The sequence below is a fragment of the Berghia stephanieae genome, chromosome 1, assembly GCF_034508935.2.
Source record: "Berghia stephanieae isolate SIO BIC M18660-M18661 chromosome 1, UCSD_Bste_1.3, whole genome shotgun sequence".
NCBI classification, from domain to species: domain Eukaryota; kingdom Metazoa; phylum Mollusca; class Gastropoda; order Nudibranchia; family Aeolidiidae; genus Berghia; species Berghia stephanieae.
This window is the reverse complement of record NC_088360.1, coordinates 61590002-61607578: the sequence shown is the minus strand read 5'-3', so window position 1 is coordinate 61607578 and position 17577 is coordinate 61590002. Positions and strand designations below refer to the sequence as shown.

At 35.7% G+C, this 17577-nt stretch overlaps 1 protein-coding gene across 2 annotated transcripts in view; it reads right to left on the bottom strand.

Annotated features, from left to right (window-relative positions):
• Nucleotides 1-10067: 10067 nt before the first annotated feature.
• The window catches only part of LOC144978858 (putative ferric-chelate reductase 1), a 113304-nt gene continuing 105794 nt past the window's right edge, over nt 10068-17577 (bottom strand). For both annotated transcript variants that reach the window (XM_078925438.1, XM_078925447.1), the window contains one exon: nt 10068-10669. In XM_078925438.1, the coding sequence (XP_078781564.1) occupies nt 10550-10669 (120 nt within the window). In that variant the 3' untranslated portion in view covers nt 10068-10549. The remainder of the gene's footprint in view (nt 10670-17577) is intronic.

Here is a 17577-nt window from a genome sequence, read left to right as displayed (position 1 = left end):
CGATATGCCCGTGGCCTTCGCAAACTAAAAGCCTGAAACTGACCACAAAAATCACGTGTCACAAGAAGATGATGATCATTAAACGACAGTAAAACGCGAGTTGTTGCTAGAAGTGCTCAAGGCAACAAATGACTACATTAGTAGGGTCCCCGAGGCTATTGGTGTTTCGGATCCGTGTAAAAGTTTAACTTTCTTTATAGGCCAAAAAAGCAGACAAAAATAACATTTTTGTCCGATTGGAACTTGGATCTGACCTTTCGGGGATCACATAGAGGTCAAATAATGTAAAAATATGGTTAAATTCAGAACTCCGATATTATCAAGAATTTGATAACTTGCAAATAACCAAAAAAAAAAATTAAATAGGATCCAAATATATCCCTTAAGAACAAATAATTCAATGCATACATCGTTTCAGGGAGTTATTGCCCTTTACTTACGTCTTCTTTATAAAAAGAGTACGATTTCCCGGAATATCACTTAAACTATTAGGAAAATTATAAATTGTAAAGAGAATAGATAACAGCTCGTACAGAGAATAACCTTTTATCCAAATTGCAAATAAATCGGATGATGGCTAATGGAGTTATTGCCCATTGGATTCTGGTACTAAAAATCGAACTCAAAAGGTAATAGGAAATCTTTAGCACTCTAAGAACAAACAAAAATACTTTGGTTATGTGTCTTTATGCTCTATACAAGAAATCTTAGCTCTATATTAAAATTCATATGAGTTATCTGCCTTTTTCACATTGGAAAGAAGAAAAAATAAATAAATAAATAAAACAACAGACAAACGGCAAGTGTGTATTTGTGAAACATCTACAAAAGTGTTGATAAAACAATACTTTTCAAGAAAAATATGAGCAACTGAATAAGTAAAAAATGATTTGTAGAACACAACTAAATCAGATGATAGTCAGTGGAGTTATCGCCCATTAAAGCTTGTAACGAATTGTAACACTCCTGACCTATTGGGAAATCAAGACCAGACAAATAACAAAATATATTGTTGATATGTCATAAACCGGAATACAAAAATCTGAGGTATCTTGTCTCAATTCAAAAGAGTTATTGTACTTTTTCTGATTTTCACTAGAGCAAGTCTCTTCATGTGAAATGCCTCGAAAACTTTTGACAAAACAAAATATTAGTAGGCAACAAATGGAAGCTACTAAAGAGATTAACATGATTTGTAAATTTCGGCTTATCAGTCCTTCTACTTCCCATTCTTCTCGAGCCTTCCTTTTAATTTGTCAGGGAGTTCATGACCCAGACTAACATTCTGTGAAAGATCTTCGCCTTTTTGATTTTATAGAGAAGTCCTTTGAATTATATGTATATGTCAAATGCCTTAACAATACTACAATTGTTTCTTTTTGTCTTGAATACCGTCACATTTATTCGTTGTGAAATACATGTTATCTAGTACTAGATCTGAGATTTTTAATGACATACTCCATCTATTCAGGGGGATTGTATGTGCATGATATCCCCGACAGCAAAAGTTTCTAAACAGAATAATCATTATTAAATCATAAATATATATTAAAATATATAATTTAAAATAACGTTTTCATATTGAAAATAATTTATGTTGTTTAAGAACCAGACTTAACAGACACTATGAAATTATTGGTTGGTAACAATGATTTAAAAAGAAGTAATGCACAGGTAGGGAAAGAAATGGCCAAGATTACAAATCTCGTATAAGAGAGATGTTTAATTTGCATATTGACATTTGCAAAACAGGCTGCAGTTTAATGTTGTCTTTGTGCATTTGCATCGGAAAGCAGAACATCCGATTAATATGGAAGACAGCCTTGGCTTCAAGCAGCTTGGTTAAAAGCTGAATCAGTCTATCATTATCTTCCTTCCATTCGCATTATTTGGGTTTGGTAAGACATCAATGACTCGTTGATTGTGGCCCAAATATTCGCTTGAAAGACACTCGCTTCAAAAAGCTGATACAGAACGTCCCTTGTTGGAAGGATTTTGTCAACGTCTCCCGTTTTCTGGATGGAAATGTTCATCCTTACGAGATCAATATTGTGTTCAATGGCTTCACCTTGTATAGTTGGCATACAAATAGTCACATAGAAACTTTGAGATATCTGTAATGGAGCATTCACGATAGTGGGCAATTCATGAATAACAGGAGACAGTGGGGTTTGGTCTGGAACTTGAACCTCATCCCACCTCACCACCTTCTTCTGTGCGAGGTGGTTGTAGATGAGACATGAGAGATGACAACAGTAAAGGCCATCCATCAAGATCTGTTGTGAGATTTCCTCATTAGTTGTCCATTCCTTTACATTATCCACCCAGCACCTTGTTTACCGTACTCTCCTTCTGCCTCCCTCCAAAGTTAATTGCATCATAGTTTTTGTCAATGTCTCATGGCGAGAAACACGACTAAATCAAGACAACTAACGACATGACCGCTTCCCTTTAAACTTAAAAGCATATGTGATGACAGAACCCTTAAATGCATGAAACAATACACGTCTCTTGGCCAATATTTGTGGCAATGCTGTTCAGATTAATTACTTTCTTTGACTTTTAAAAAGATTTAGTGCAAATATTAGCTTCAGGATTTGCTGCAAAAATAAATATAATGGTGATTGGCTATGAAGATGGCATTAACATCAATATCCCGGGGTCTGTTTAAGTCTGAATGATTGTGATTGACGGCCTTGCAAAATATGGACCACCAATATGGGGGTGTCTCCTTTGTGGTTGCATTGTCATGTCCCACAGAAATCCCATTACAAAGATGCTTGCCTATTGTCCTATACTGTCCTTTTCCCTCTTTGACTGTTTCCATCACAAGCATGCAAGACATTTATTTGAAGAGGTTTTCTTTGTCTAAATCATTGAAAAAAATGTTGCCAGTTCCTTGAAATTTTCACCAAATCAATCACATGTTGCCGACTGCTATCACCTCGTCTTTGTTTTCCAGCTTTCTTTTATAACGGTCCCAGCCAGCATCTACTCTTGGTTCTAGATTCAGTCATTTAAGATTCTTGATAATGCACTTTTCCTCGAAAATTTTGTCAAATATGTTTTCCTTAGTTGTTTTTTTTTCTGATGCACTATAACGTAAAAAGAAATCATATTAGAGACACTGACTATGTGAACCCGTTGGGTAATCCCCAAGATGATAAAACAGGTGGAAGGGTTGATGATACATACCTAAATATTCTTTTAGATCACCTCTCAGGTTTATCCAAAGAATAAGACGTTTTCCCAAAGAAACTCTGCTTGCTTAAAATGTTCTACTATTCAGTTACATTGGGTTTTTTTTAAACCCTTTTTTCGTGATATGGCTGTTCTCAATGGGTCGTTAATCGATCTGTAGTATTAAATCTTTAAAGGATGTTAGTTTTACTTATTACTTTACACGCTTGTGATTGACATTCATACAAGCAAATTTTATTCTTTGATTAGGATTAGATAAAGCGTGGTACGTATAGTAGGGGGAATTAGGTCCAAAAAAAACCCTTGAATTGTGCAAACAGGTTTGAAAGCATGAAAATTACATATGTTGTAGAATATGAAAAACCCTATAATTTATGATATAGAACCACTCTGAAAGATCAGTATTAGTTGAGATACAAGGTTTTTCAGATCAGAAAATTTTGAAATGGACGACAATAATTTCTTTCATTTTTATTGTGTAAACATTCGAGGCAAGCCGACCCAAGGTTGTTTTACGTCATCCTTTGGATTCCCATTGGTGACTATTTTATTTGAGCGTCGAAGCGGATGTTTTACTTTCCCTTTATTTTCGATTCACGAACCATACAAATTATTTAATCGTAAATATTATTCAATTTCACTTGTTTTAATGAACGTCTAAGCGTGCTGATGAGCAGGGGAACAACTGACAGAGAGAAGTAGTATACAAAAACAAGATTGCTGTCCAATAGTGCATGAATTATCATAGCAGCAAAAACAACTGAGACTTGAATTCAACAGTCGCTCAAATACGGATGTGAAGAACAAAATGAAGAGACAAAGAAATGAAATCATGCATAAAATTAAATCTCAATCAATAGATAATCACAAAAAGAATATATAGATGCGATTGTGACAGAAATAAATAGTAAGAGGGACAGTATAAAAATTTTCAAAGTGGTGTATACAATCAAACGACAGAAAACACATAATAAACTTATAATTAAAGATAAATGTAATAAGACCTTATGTAATGATAAAGAAATTATAAATGCAATAAGTGTGTACTGCGCTGAGAAATACAAGGGTATTCAAGAACTGGAACCATTCGAGTCTACCAGTCCAGAGCTGGAAACGCCTATAACGTCCTATATTAGTGAAGCCATGCAAAAGCTCAATAACAACAGATCGCAAGGTTTAGATGGTGTGAGAGCAGAACTAAAATGTCTTGGCGACGAAGGCATGAAAATACTGGTTGATATGTATGATAAGATCATTAATACAAAACAAGATCTCAATCTTGGAAGTGGAAAACTCATTTAAATCGGCTCGTGAGTTGTAAGTGACCGGAGACTCGAAGTGGAATGATTCGCTGCAAAGAACAACCAAAACAAAACCTGCCATCATGTACTAGAGAGCTTGATGTTACAAACAAAAAAATAGCCGATTTAGTCACCGTCCTTACAACACATATTCTAAGCAAGAGCCTTGCAAGTCAGAGACTAGAAAAAGTTCATAAAATCCAATTTTTTGTCTCTTGCTTCCATTAGGCTTAAGACTGGCAAGTCATTTACTAGACCAGTAAATAACTAAATCTAGTCCGCCTACATAAAATTGGGCCTTGAGATGTATGGGACCCCAGTTTGTGTTTTTTTTAAACGAAAAAATAAACCCCGAAGGCTTCTTCTTGTTGACTCAATGTGCTGAGAGATTACTAAATAAATCAAAAGTTTAAAATGCATTCCCAATCAATTCCCTTCGTCCTCGTTTGACAGCTCCGCTGACACGATCGATAAAATATGATTATCCCAACACCAGGCTAATATTAATAACGAAGTGGTTATTCATTATCAGATACTGAATAGTGCAAAACCACTATTCAGTACCACAAGGAACTCTTTTCTTTATATATTTATAGAGAGGGTGAAAAGTGAGACAATGTCGGTTGCAATGTAAACAAAGTGCCAGATTGAACACGTGCAGTTACTTACAGCCCGATTTGTTCGTAACACAAGTTGTCAAAATATTGTGATTGCTATTTTTTAATTTCTGCTATTGTGGAATTGACATAATTTAAAATATCAAAATAACATTGACATTCAAATAAAAATGTTAAATGTCTAAATAGAAATTATTAAATGTCACCAGAAGTGTAGTGAATCTGTGGCTTGGTGGTTAAGCTGTTTGACTCTGAACCCAAAGATTAAGGGTTCAAATCCCAATAGGAGGAGTAAGCTTCGCAGTCAGAATGACGTTTCCTGAGAATTGTGTGATTCATGCATGGTCGATAAGTATAGCTGCTCTCTCCATCAATGTTGTTAATTGTTTCCATTGGTCACGGTCCTGAGCCAGAGTTTTGAGGCTGTCAAGATCTTGTTGTGACTTTAGTACGGAGGGAACTACAGTATTTCTTAGTTCTTCGGGGATTAATTCGGCCTCATCTGAATCCAGAAATTTCTTATATGTAGAGGGGTTCTGGTTCAGGGTAGTTACTATTGATGTTGGTGGTCTCCCTACATGTGTTGCCATGAAGGAAATATTCTGTCATTGCAGTTTGGGCTGGGACGTTATCTTCTCGACGTAAGATGTGACCAAATAGCCTCCACCGCTGTTCTTTTATTATTGTACTCAGGCGTTGGACCCTGGTTTTGTCATAGAGATCAGTATTTGTAATTGTCTCTGGCCAATAGATTCCGATTACGCGACGTTAATTGTTTGCGGTGGTATGAATCGAGACATTCTAAGTTCGTTTTTTGTGAGGCCCCAGGTTCCACAATTATATGTCAATATCGGAATAATCATTCCCTCGTAAACATGTATTCGTTTATTCTCACTGAATATGTTATTTCTATTCCATAAATTTTGGAGTTGGTTGAATACATTGGTGGTCAGCTGCTTTCGTTTTCTGATGTCTTCATTTTTGTTGATCAAATTGCCTAGTTTACTTACACTTTTCCATTCATTTAAATTTTTGTTGATTTTTGTATATTCTGTTTTGGATTGATTCACTTTCAGATTCCATGCTTCTAGGGAAGTTGATATTATTGGCAAGTATATTTTCGCTTGATGTTCTGATTCAAAGATTAGGTCTGCGTATATCAATTCACGAGTGATCTTCTTTATTGGTGGTAATTTTGGTCTTAGATCTTTCATGGCCAAATTCGAGGTATATCGTGAATAGAATTGGACTCAAGCTGTCTCCTTGAGTGGATCCAATTGAGGTTGATGTTGTTAATTCTCTGCCGGATTCAAATTGTAATGTAGTATTTGATAATAGGCATCTTATTAGCTTCACGTGATCGTTGTCCAAGAATGAGTCAAGGATTGATAACAATTTGGTTCTGCATATAGTGTCGAAAGCTGAACTCATATCGATTCCAAGTATGGTAAATTCTTTCTTATATTTTTCCGTTCTGGCTTTTAGCCATCGATGGGCCCATGCTATGTATGCAAGGCTTCTATCTCTTCTAAACCCGCTTTGTGAAGGTGAATGATATGCCTCTAACTTTACTCTAATTTTGTTGAGCGTGATTGTGCTTAAAACTTTTCTTAGCGTGGATAATAAAACGATTGGTCGTAAATTTTCTAAAGGGCCTTTCTTTTTATTTGGTTTGTTTAGCAGATTGAGTTTTCCACTTCCAAGATTGAGAACTTGTTTTGTCTCAAATATCTTATTATATATATCAGCTAGAAGTTGCATGCCTTCGTCTTCAAGACATTTTAGTTCTTCTGCTCTAACACCATCTAGACATGGCGATCTGTTGTTATTAGGCTTTTGTATGGCTTCAGTTATTTCTTGGGGCGTTATAGGCGTTTCAAGCTCTGAATTGGTAGAATCAAATGGTTCCACTTCTTGAATACCCTTGTATTTTCTCAGTGTAGTACACGCTTATAATGTATAGAATTTCTTTATATTTACATAAGGTCTTATTAGATTTATCTTTGATTATAAATCTATTATGTGTTTTTGTCATTTGATTGTATTCACGGTTTTAAACATTTTCATACTGTCATTCGTACTATTTTTTTTTGTCACAATCTCATCTATTTTCTTTTTGTGATCATCTATTGATTGAGATTTAATTTTATGCATGATTTCATTTCTTTATCTCTTCATTTTGTTCTTCGCATCCGTATTTGAGCAGCTGTTGATGTTAAGTCTCAGTTGCTTTGCTGCTCTGACAAGTCATGCAGTATTGGACAGTAATCTTGTTTTTGTATACTACTTCTCTCAATCAGTGTTATGTCTCTGTTCATCAGCACGCTTTGGACAAGCTGAATTTCAGCTGGGTCAGAGGCATCCTTTAAATTCGTTGACGAAATATTTGAAGCGAGTTTGTTTTTGAAATTTTCTTTGACTAGGTCATCTCTTAGACTGCTGAAGTCGTTGATCGATTTTCTATTTTGTTTGTAATACTTATGCCTTGGCTTGTTTTCATTTTCTGTTGGTCTAAACTTTGAGACTAAGAGGGGAGGTCTTCATTCCTGCATATGTTCGTGAATCATCGTTTGTAATGGTCCGAAATTATGATAAAGTCTATCTGATTGTAAGTATTGATAATCTTGTCATCAAAAATTGCCCACGTTCCTTGCCATGTAGTAATATGGCGGAAGGATGGTTAAAGGCACTATTACATCTGAATAACTTATGCTCACAGCAAAAATCAATAAGATACTGGCCATTTTCATTACGCATTCCTTTGGAATAAGCACCAAGGCATGTTTCGTTGTTGTCTTTCCTTGTTCCTATTTTGGCATTAAAAAATCGTCCGTGATTATGATGTTGTCATTTATATGGTCTCGGATTATCATTTCAATTTCATTGTATAATCTAATTCTTAGTGTTGAATCTTTTTTGGATGTCCCCGAAGTAGGATGATGGGTGTTTTGATTACAAGTGTAGGCTTGTTGTTTAGAAAGCATGGAATGCTTTTACAGCTCAAAACATATATTCCTTCGTTTATAGACAAATATGAGTTTAAATAAGGTGTTAGACGGTTTGATATAAGAAAACCGAGCCCTCCCTGGATATTTTCATGCTCAAATGTAATGAGATGGCAACCTCGTATTATTTCATCATTAGCCTTGTCTTTGGTCTCTTGTATGCTTATTACGTCTAATTTTTAAGTAAATAGGTCCTCAATCAGGTTGTTTTTCTTAAATTTTGAGGAGATACCGCGGACATTGAATGATGCGATGTTCATTTCTAATTCATAATCACGTCATCAATAGTCGAAAACCACTTCCGTAGACAAGAGACTTAAATAGGTTTGACTTCCTTTTAATTTAAATTATCGATAATAGGTTGTTGAAGGGGTCATAAATTTACAAAATTCATACAGTACTTTGTCAATCCGTTATTAAATTTACATAGTAAACACATTTAATGAACAAATAAATTAGTAAATAAGCAGAATCCTTGGCAGATTCCCACATTTCTTTTGTAGATAGTTGTATCGACACGGGGTCGACCGAACTCCAATAACGGAAGTTCACCAATAGGGCTAACTTTTGTTTTCGCTTTCTCAATATTTTAAAAATTCTCTTTGTCTATTACTGTTTTTTAAACTTATATTTTAATCATTTTATTTAATTGAAATAATAATGATAATAATAATAATAATTATAATAATAATAATGAAAATAGATGATGATGATGATTGATGATACTGATAATAATAATAAATAAATAGGTAAATAAATAACTATATAAATAAGTAAATAAATTGATGAATAATGAATTTAACAAATGAATAAATTCAATAATTGATAGATTGAAAATAAAGGAATAATGTAATAAATAAAGCCTACAAACTTTAAATCTGTTTTAAACCATGTTGCCTATGTTTTTACATCTCCGAAAAATTTTTTTTTTGAAATGTTTAAATAGATAATGAATATCATACTATGTACTGAATAATTGCTTTTATATGAAACTCGCTGAAACCCGCCGAAAACCAAAGTCTCAAGTTCACTCCCCACTGATGTATACTTCCCTGAATCTCGGGGTCACTCCCCATTGTTTGCCTACTTTCCATAACTTTGCCGCATACTATAGGGTTTCGGCGGGTTTCTTTAAAAAAAAAGGAATTGCTTTTTTTTTTTTTACAAAACCAGCCGAAACCCAGTCCCAGGCTCACTCCCCATTATTGTACACTTCCCTGAGTACCAGATTCACTTCCCACAACTTCCTACTTCTGATAACTTTGTCGGGTTTCGGAAAAAACACCGTATATACTGAATAGTGCAAAACCACTATTCAGTATCAGAAACTGAATAGTGCAAAACGGCGGGTTTCAGCGAGTTTCATATAAAAGCAATTACTTTTTTATGAAACCTGACGAAACCTGGCAATATCCGACAAAATTATGGGAATTATGAGACCAATAACTAATAACCAACCCTTCATTTGCTCAACACTTCTCAAAGACAATTAACTAAGCTTATATCCTTTTAAATTAATTATGACGAATATACGTAGTGTTAAGTGAATAAAACCAAAGCCTAAAGTCTCGTGATTCTAGAATATTGACCTATTTTACTTATATATATACACTTCCTGATGAGAGCAACGCTCGATAACAACGTTGTAGAAGTCAAACAATCTTAATTATCTTTGAAATGTTTATACATACATACACACACACACCACACATATATATATATATATATATATATATATATATATATATATATATATATATATATATATATATATATGTAACATATCAAGTTAACTCTCTCCTTACCAGCCATTTTCAGGATTTTCCCCCAAACTTCACACCCAACTAACACAAAAATATATTTTTTATCACTCAAACACAATAGTAGTAAGTTCTTGCCATAAATAATTTCTTTAGTAAAACACACTTTACAACACACTGTTCGTTTTCTTTTAATTTTATGATGTCCAAAAGAAATTTGAATTTTTAAAATGTGTTGGTTGTATCGTAACGAATGTGACGATTTTCCTATAGATAGTTGGTAAGGAGAGGGTAAAAGTACATATTTCTGCGTGCTAGCCTTACGAGTTCATTGCCATTTTGCAGAGATAATTCACAGATTGTGTAGCGGGCCATATTTTGTTGTTGTAGTTGTTGTCGCTGTTGTCATTATGATTGTATTTAAGCTAACAATTAAAATGTATGAACAAAGATAGAATTGGCTCATGTTGTCTTAGTTAACATTTGTCTCATTAACAATTTTTAACTCACTGCGTTTACATCATGGCATATTCTGCATTAGTTTAAAATCTTTGCAAATGTAAAAAAAATCTCGAGTCGGAAAAGAAAAGATGTATCCTCGCCTCATCAAAATCAATGACGATATAACAGCTATAACTTTGAAGTAAATTTTCCAAAATCAATTTCTATTGGCTGGCCACGATGAGGGTGAAAGAATGCCTCAAAGCAAAGTAAAGGACTCCTGCCGTAAATCCCGTGCAAGCTGCAATGTGGACCAAAATCATCAGGCTTATCACGGTATTTTCCTGTGAAGAAAAAAGAATTGACACAAATGCGTTATCACACATTGACGTATTGAGTTCGATGAATGGTCTCTAAGAGAGTAGTAGAAGTAGTTAGTAGTAATGGTAGTAGTGGTGGTAGTAGTAGTAGTAGTAGTAGTAGTAGTAGTAGTAGTAGTAGTAGTAGTAGTAGTAGTAGTAGTAGTAGCAGTAGTAGCAGTGGTACTAGCAGCAGTAGTAGCAGCAGTAGTAGCAGTAGTAGTGTAGTACTATCACGTAACAGGCTGACGTGTTTATCAAGCTCTGTAATTGTTGATCATTTATTTATTTGTTTGTATGCGAGTGTGCAAGTGAAATTTTATATCAATCTTTTTGTGGCATTCTAGTGTTTTACGTGATATTGCTTATTTTGATTTTTATACACGGAATTTTATAACATTTTAGCATTTTTACAATGGATTCTACAAATTCTAAACTCATACTAAAGTTTGGTCTGTTTATATTTGTTCTTATAGCACTATTCACTCACTGTGCTCCTTGCTGTGACTTTTACTGTGCAAAACATCAACTTTTATGTTCGTCAATTTATTTTTAAACGTGTCAATTACCGACCTAATCGTGGTGGATCAAGACGACATAAGTATTAAGGTAATAACTGGTCATCGTCATCCTCATCCCCTGCGCCCCCCCCCCCCCCTGACTTAATTGGCGCAACTACCCAACTGTCACGAAAAGATGTCAGTGGGATTGAAAAACAAGGATAGTGTTAAGAGTAATGGGGGGAAATGTAAACACGAGAAACAAACATCTAAGGCTGATTTTAATTTAGACATCGATCAGACACCACGAAGACATGTGTTCAGAGACATTCTAAACAACCTTTGTGACTCAAATCGCATTAACCTTGACTGTATAAACACACAGTCATTGCGTAACAAAACGTTTGACATGGCTGACCTAAATATTGATGAAAACATCTATCTCTGGTTGAAAGTGAAAGGTGACAAACACCTCATCAACCAAGTGAAACCGTCAATGTAAATTCCACGAAAAGTCAGAAATGGCAGTGGCACAGCTTTTATATATCACGAGAGCTTCGAAAAATGCATCACCAACATTAAAGAAAAGCGTTACGTTAGTTTCGAATCCGTGCCAATAATAATGAAATGGAATAACACCTCTTACATATCTGAATCTATCATCCTCTGAAATTTTTTACCAACTAAATTTTTTACAAGAATTTAACGATCTCATCACTCAACTAAATTTCAAAAAGAACAAAATAACAATATTGGGCGATCTGAACATTCATTTTAACTCAAACGAAAAACATACACGAGACATAGAGAATATAATTTCCGTAAACAACCTTTTTAGTGCTTAGGCCACTGGGACCCCCCCTCCCCCCCCTTTGGGAGTTTATGCCACTATGTTTTTCAAATAATAGAACTTATTGGCCATACAAATTCCACTGTTACCGTAAAAATAAGTGTCATTTAAGAGAGTTATGGCTCTTTGAAAAAAGTGAGTTGTGTCCCCTTGCAAAAAAGAGACAACATTTCTTTCAAAGGCTCTGGAGACTACAATATTAATTCAAATATATGCAAATTGGGTATCAAACTGAAGGAAATTGAATATACTATCAAACTATGTGCACAAGCTTTCAATTTGTAAATATTATATAGATTCACAGAAAGTTGAAACAATTTGTCAGTAATCTCATGAAGTGTCATATCTAAACTTATGGGCTATTTCAGTGTTTTACACAAAAATTATTTTAAATATGGCCAAAAACAGCATGTTCATTAAAAATGTAGCACTGAAGAAAGCTATGGCCCAAGCCTCAACAACAACCTTCATATTTCTACGTCACAGGAAAAACTAAAAGTGTACGCAACCCTTAAATTTTTCTCCACTTTGTGGGATGCCAAATTCATCATAATTTTCATTCTTTTTAAACATGGTATTGATGTCCAGTTGTCACATTTAAAAGTAAGTTGAAGGTGTGGTAAAAACAATAGATATATCATGAAAAAAGACTAATTTGTTCACAACCCAAGTGAAGCATCATTACCGAAGACTTGAACGAAATCGCATTGTTATATTATGAAGAATAATTGATATTCAAAAGGGATTCTTGATTCAAGATGCAGTAAGTACATAAAAACAATATCCTTATGTGTTTTGCAAACATGCTTTACTCCTTAACAGTTTGCACTGCTCACCAATTTATTACATATCCTCATCATCAGTAGCAAAATCCTCTTCGTCCTCTGAAGTGTCGTCAAGGAAATCACTGTCAAAGCTATCACTACCATCCTCGGCATATGTATCTTCGTCAGTACTGGTGCAGCTTTCTTCATACACAATTTCCTGCAACTCATCTGGAATGAAAGCATCTTTGAACCACTGTACTTCCAATTCATTTGCAGAATTTCTCTGCCAACCGTTATACTCTGGTTTTGGAATGCTAGGATTCTGGCACACTGCATTCCTCCAAATGAGAGTTTGAAAGTTGGCTCTTGATATGTGCAGTGACAATACTTGACTACAAGGAGGCATCTGACACAGATCAATTCCACCACTGCATGAGATGGTACCTTTCTTTCCTTTGAAACGCTGGCGAACTTTGTCATAATACCTCACTTTGTTGACACTTGTGCACGAGGTTTTGCCATACAGCTTGCACACAAATGACTCTAACATGAGACAGTCATTACTCGAAACAGCTGCTGATGTTCCAAATCTGGAGAACAGAATTCTAAGATCTTCCTCCTTTTGAAGAAATTTTAGAGCTTTCAGCTTTCCTTGCCCAACAAAGCAACTTGTTGTGTCACAGCCTGTGAATGCATGGACACCAAGTAATGCATCACACATCTGTTTAGACAAAGTCTTTGCTATCTGAGAGACATTGATTTGTCGCCTGTTGTTGCCACAGCCAGTATAAAAATCAGGGTCTTTCCAATTGTCTCTGAGAATGAAAGGAGAAGTAAGAAGACATCCGTGTCTGGTGATCTGACAACAATTGTTTCACAGTTTGGTTGGCGGGAAGCATATTGACAGTGCAGTATAATTCGTGTGTCTGCCTCTTCCTGTGATGAGTAGAGATCTAGACAAGGTACAGCTGTGGTAAATTCATCCGTGTCACTGTAAAGTAAGGTGCATCTCTCTTCACAGACAAAGAAGATTTCCCTGTTTCTCAGTTTCTTTGCATATTCGTTACTTTCCCATTCCTTGAGGAGAAACCTGATAAGGGATCTTTTGTTATCAACGCAGCTGAGAAATGATTTCCAACGTCTGGGCACTGTTGTTGCAGATCCTCTTAACAAGTATGCATTATCTTCAGAAGATCCTCTCCTCAATCTCTCACAACCTTTGATTGAATCTTCTATGTAAGTATCAGTCACAAAGTGTACACAAGCTGCTTGTGGTAAGGAGGAAAATGTAAGTTTGGCTACTTCACCAAATGTATTTGGGATTGCTGACAGTTTGTAACAGTGCATTGCCATCAACAATGTAAACGGTGTTTGTTTGTTTTTTGCATAATCCTCGAACATTAATGAATTGTCAGGCGTGAGCTTGTGCAACAGAGTTGCTTTGTTGGTCTTCAGAGGTAAACCATCTGATGAAGCCAGCGACCATGGAGTAGGTGTTAGAGGATATTGAAGAACTTTTTGAAGATCAACATTGTGCTCTTGGGACAAAACAAGAAGCTGGCCAAATAAATTTCTTTGTGCCTTGATTTTGACCACGTTCATGTCTTTTTTCACTGTTACCACTTTCCTCAATGATGCAAATGTCTTGGTCTTGTTCCTTTCTAATGGCTTGTGAAATTCTACAGTCTTTTCCTTCAGTCTGTTTTCAACAAAACTTTCAAACAATCTTTTTCCTGTTTTTTCCACGGCTAGCAGGTCATTACCAACATCCTCTTGCACTTTCATTCCTGAAGCTAGACTGACCAGACCATCTTCAACTTCAAAGGGATTGATCATCATCATCATCATCTAGTCAGCTGATCCTGCGTAGGACGTTGCTTCCCGAACTTTCTTGCGAAACAGATTACGGTTTTCCGCCAGTCTACTTGCTTGAGTTGCTTTCATTCCCAGCCATTCACATATATCTTGTTCCCAGCTTCTTGTTGGTCTACCTCTTCCTCTCTTGCCGTCTACCCTTGTCTGCAGGGATTGATAAATGCTGAAAATGCCTGGAGGATCTTTTGCACTCGCTTTTCACTTTGTTTTTTTCTGCAAGGCTCAATTCTTTGTGGGTGTCTATATCTATACAGTTGTTGTTGCTGATCATTCTTTGGGTTGCTGATACATATTCTGCTCGATTGTGTCTTGTTACACTCCAACGGTAATAGCTTGGAAGACTCTTGCTGAACCCAACAATACCTCCTTTTGTCTTTGCATGTTTGTTTATTGTTTGTCCAATGGTCATATCAACTGCTATTCTTCCAGCAGGCGTCCTTGATCTGGAGACACTAAATCCATTATCTTGTAACATTTCTTCTGCCCCTGGGTGGGAATGAATCAGGTTGGCTAGTGACACAAAATATGCACTGAGATACTTGGCATAATTGTGGTGATTCATGGTAAAAAGCAGTGGGCACAGTTCTTTTAAACAAGATATATGAAGAAGAAAGTTGTGTGTCTTTGTAGCTCGCAGAAACTGGAGGAGAAGCCAAACTTTGTCCATGTATTGGATCCAGTATTGTGCAGTTTTTCCGTACTTTCCTGAGCGGACACTCTCTTTGAAGGCTTCATACTGGGAAAATAACTCAGCATACACAGTTGACTGGAGAATTTTATTAGCTGTATGGCTTGAAATTCCTTCGGTGAATTCCTTTATGTAAGACATGAGGTCTTTACTGAGTTTTGAATCCGTGTCCTGCTCAAATTTTGCAAGCAGAAGCCTCTCTAGAGCCTCCAAAACAGACACATGCACTCGTATAGCCCTGTTGTAGTTCTTTCCACTCATAATCCTATCCATAGAACCATGTGCACATAGCCCTGCTTCAGTCACAATTTCTTCAAAACCAGATCCACTTTGGAGCTTTCCCAGGGCACCAAGATATGAAATTATGGTGTGAAAGACACCCAGGTGAATAATGACTGTTTTGTAAAGCTGTGGGTTTTGCCAGACAATATCGTAAGCTTTCTTTGCTACAGCCAGGTCAAATGTTACAAATGTATATGTGTTATATGCCCATTAATCATGCCTGAATTGTGCTAGTACAAAATTCCTCTTATTTATTTATCACTGAAAGGAAGCAAATACACTGTAATATATATTTTTTTCATATTATAGAGAATATGGCTATCAAAGATTTAAAAACCCTATATAGCTTTGTAAAATATTTTATGATATGAGGCAAAAAATGAGAAATGACAATAAAATTCCACTATTTATTGCATTTGAAGCAATTTTAGGGTGATAAACAATCATTTTATTCACAAAAATGAGTTCACGAAAAATTGCACCCGATGACCTTTCAAGGGCCATAACTCCTGTAAATGATACTTGAAAAAACTGTAACACCCGGATTAATTTGTGTTATATGTCCCTGAATCATGCCTGAATTGTGCTAGTGCAAAATCCCTCTTGTTTATTCATCCTGAAGGGAAACAAGTACACTGTAATAGATTTTTTTTCAAATTATAGAGAAAATGGCTATCAAAGATTTAAAAACGCTATATGGCTTTGTAAAATAGTTTATGATATGAGGCAAAAAATGAGAAATTACAATAAAATTCCATTATTGATTGTATGTGAAACAATTTTAAGGTGATAAACAACCATTTTATGCACAAAAACGATTTCACAAAAAATTGCACCTAATGACATTTCAAGGGCCGTAACTCTCGTAAATGACACTTGAAAAAACGGTAACACCCGGATTAATAATCAAGATATATTGCTGTTTCAGAAAAACCATGTGGCGAAAACTCCCCCAGGGGGGGGAAGGGTTTCGCCCACTGGCCCATGCACTATTTGCAGCATATTAATGCGCCAACCCCGCAGGGTGCATCACTTTCGATTGTATTATAGTATCACAAAACAACTGGATCTTAAATAATAAAATAATATAAAACAAAACATTTAATGCGTGGAAAACAAAAATCTGACCTCATCCCCACATATTTGGAAACGAAGCAACTTCTCTTGAATTAAAAAAAAATAAAATAGAAGCAACCAGAAGTAACTTCCCAGTACAAGATAACAATTTTTCTCGAGACGACACTGAAAATGATCAGAAAGCATCCCTTTGTTCACCCAATTTAAACCAGTTTCTGATAAAGAAGTAATTATAATTATTTCATAGCCTTCTTCAAAAACATGCGAGCTCGACACTATTCCCACAGTCCTCCTCAAAAATGCTTGAACGGTCTTTTTCCATCAATAACCTCAATCCTAAACTCCCTGTCTTCCGGAACGGTCCTATCAAATAATAAAAAGGCAATTGTCCGACCCCTACTTAAAAACAGAATCTAGACCACACGTCTTGAAGAACTATCGGCCAGTTTCGAATGTATCGTTTTTGTCTAAAATACTGGAGGAAAATGTTCTCGAGCAACTCAAACACCCTCAAACACCACTTCAACAGAAACAGTATGGAGGGGGGGGGGGAATCATTCTACATATAAACCATTTCACTCTACGGAAACTGCCCTCCTCCGAGGTTTTAGCGACGTCTTGAAATATATCGTCGAAGGCAACGTCGTTTTTCTCCATACCTTCGATACCATCGACCATGAATACAGGATGAAAACACATTTTGTTCTATCAAGAACTGTACAAGACTGGTTCGAGTCTTATCTAAAAGGACGTAAACAGTGTGTTAAAAATAAGCGACTACATCCAAGCGGAAAAAGAACTGCAGTTAGGCGTACCACATTCTTTGTCTTTTCGGAAATTAATGACACAATTCA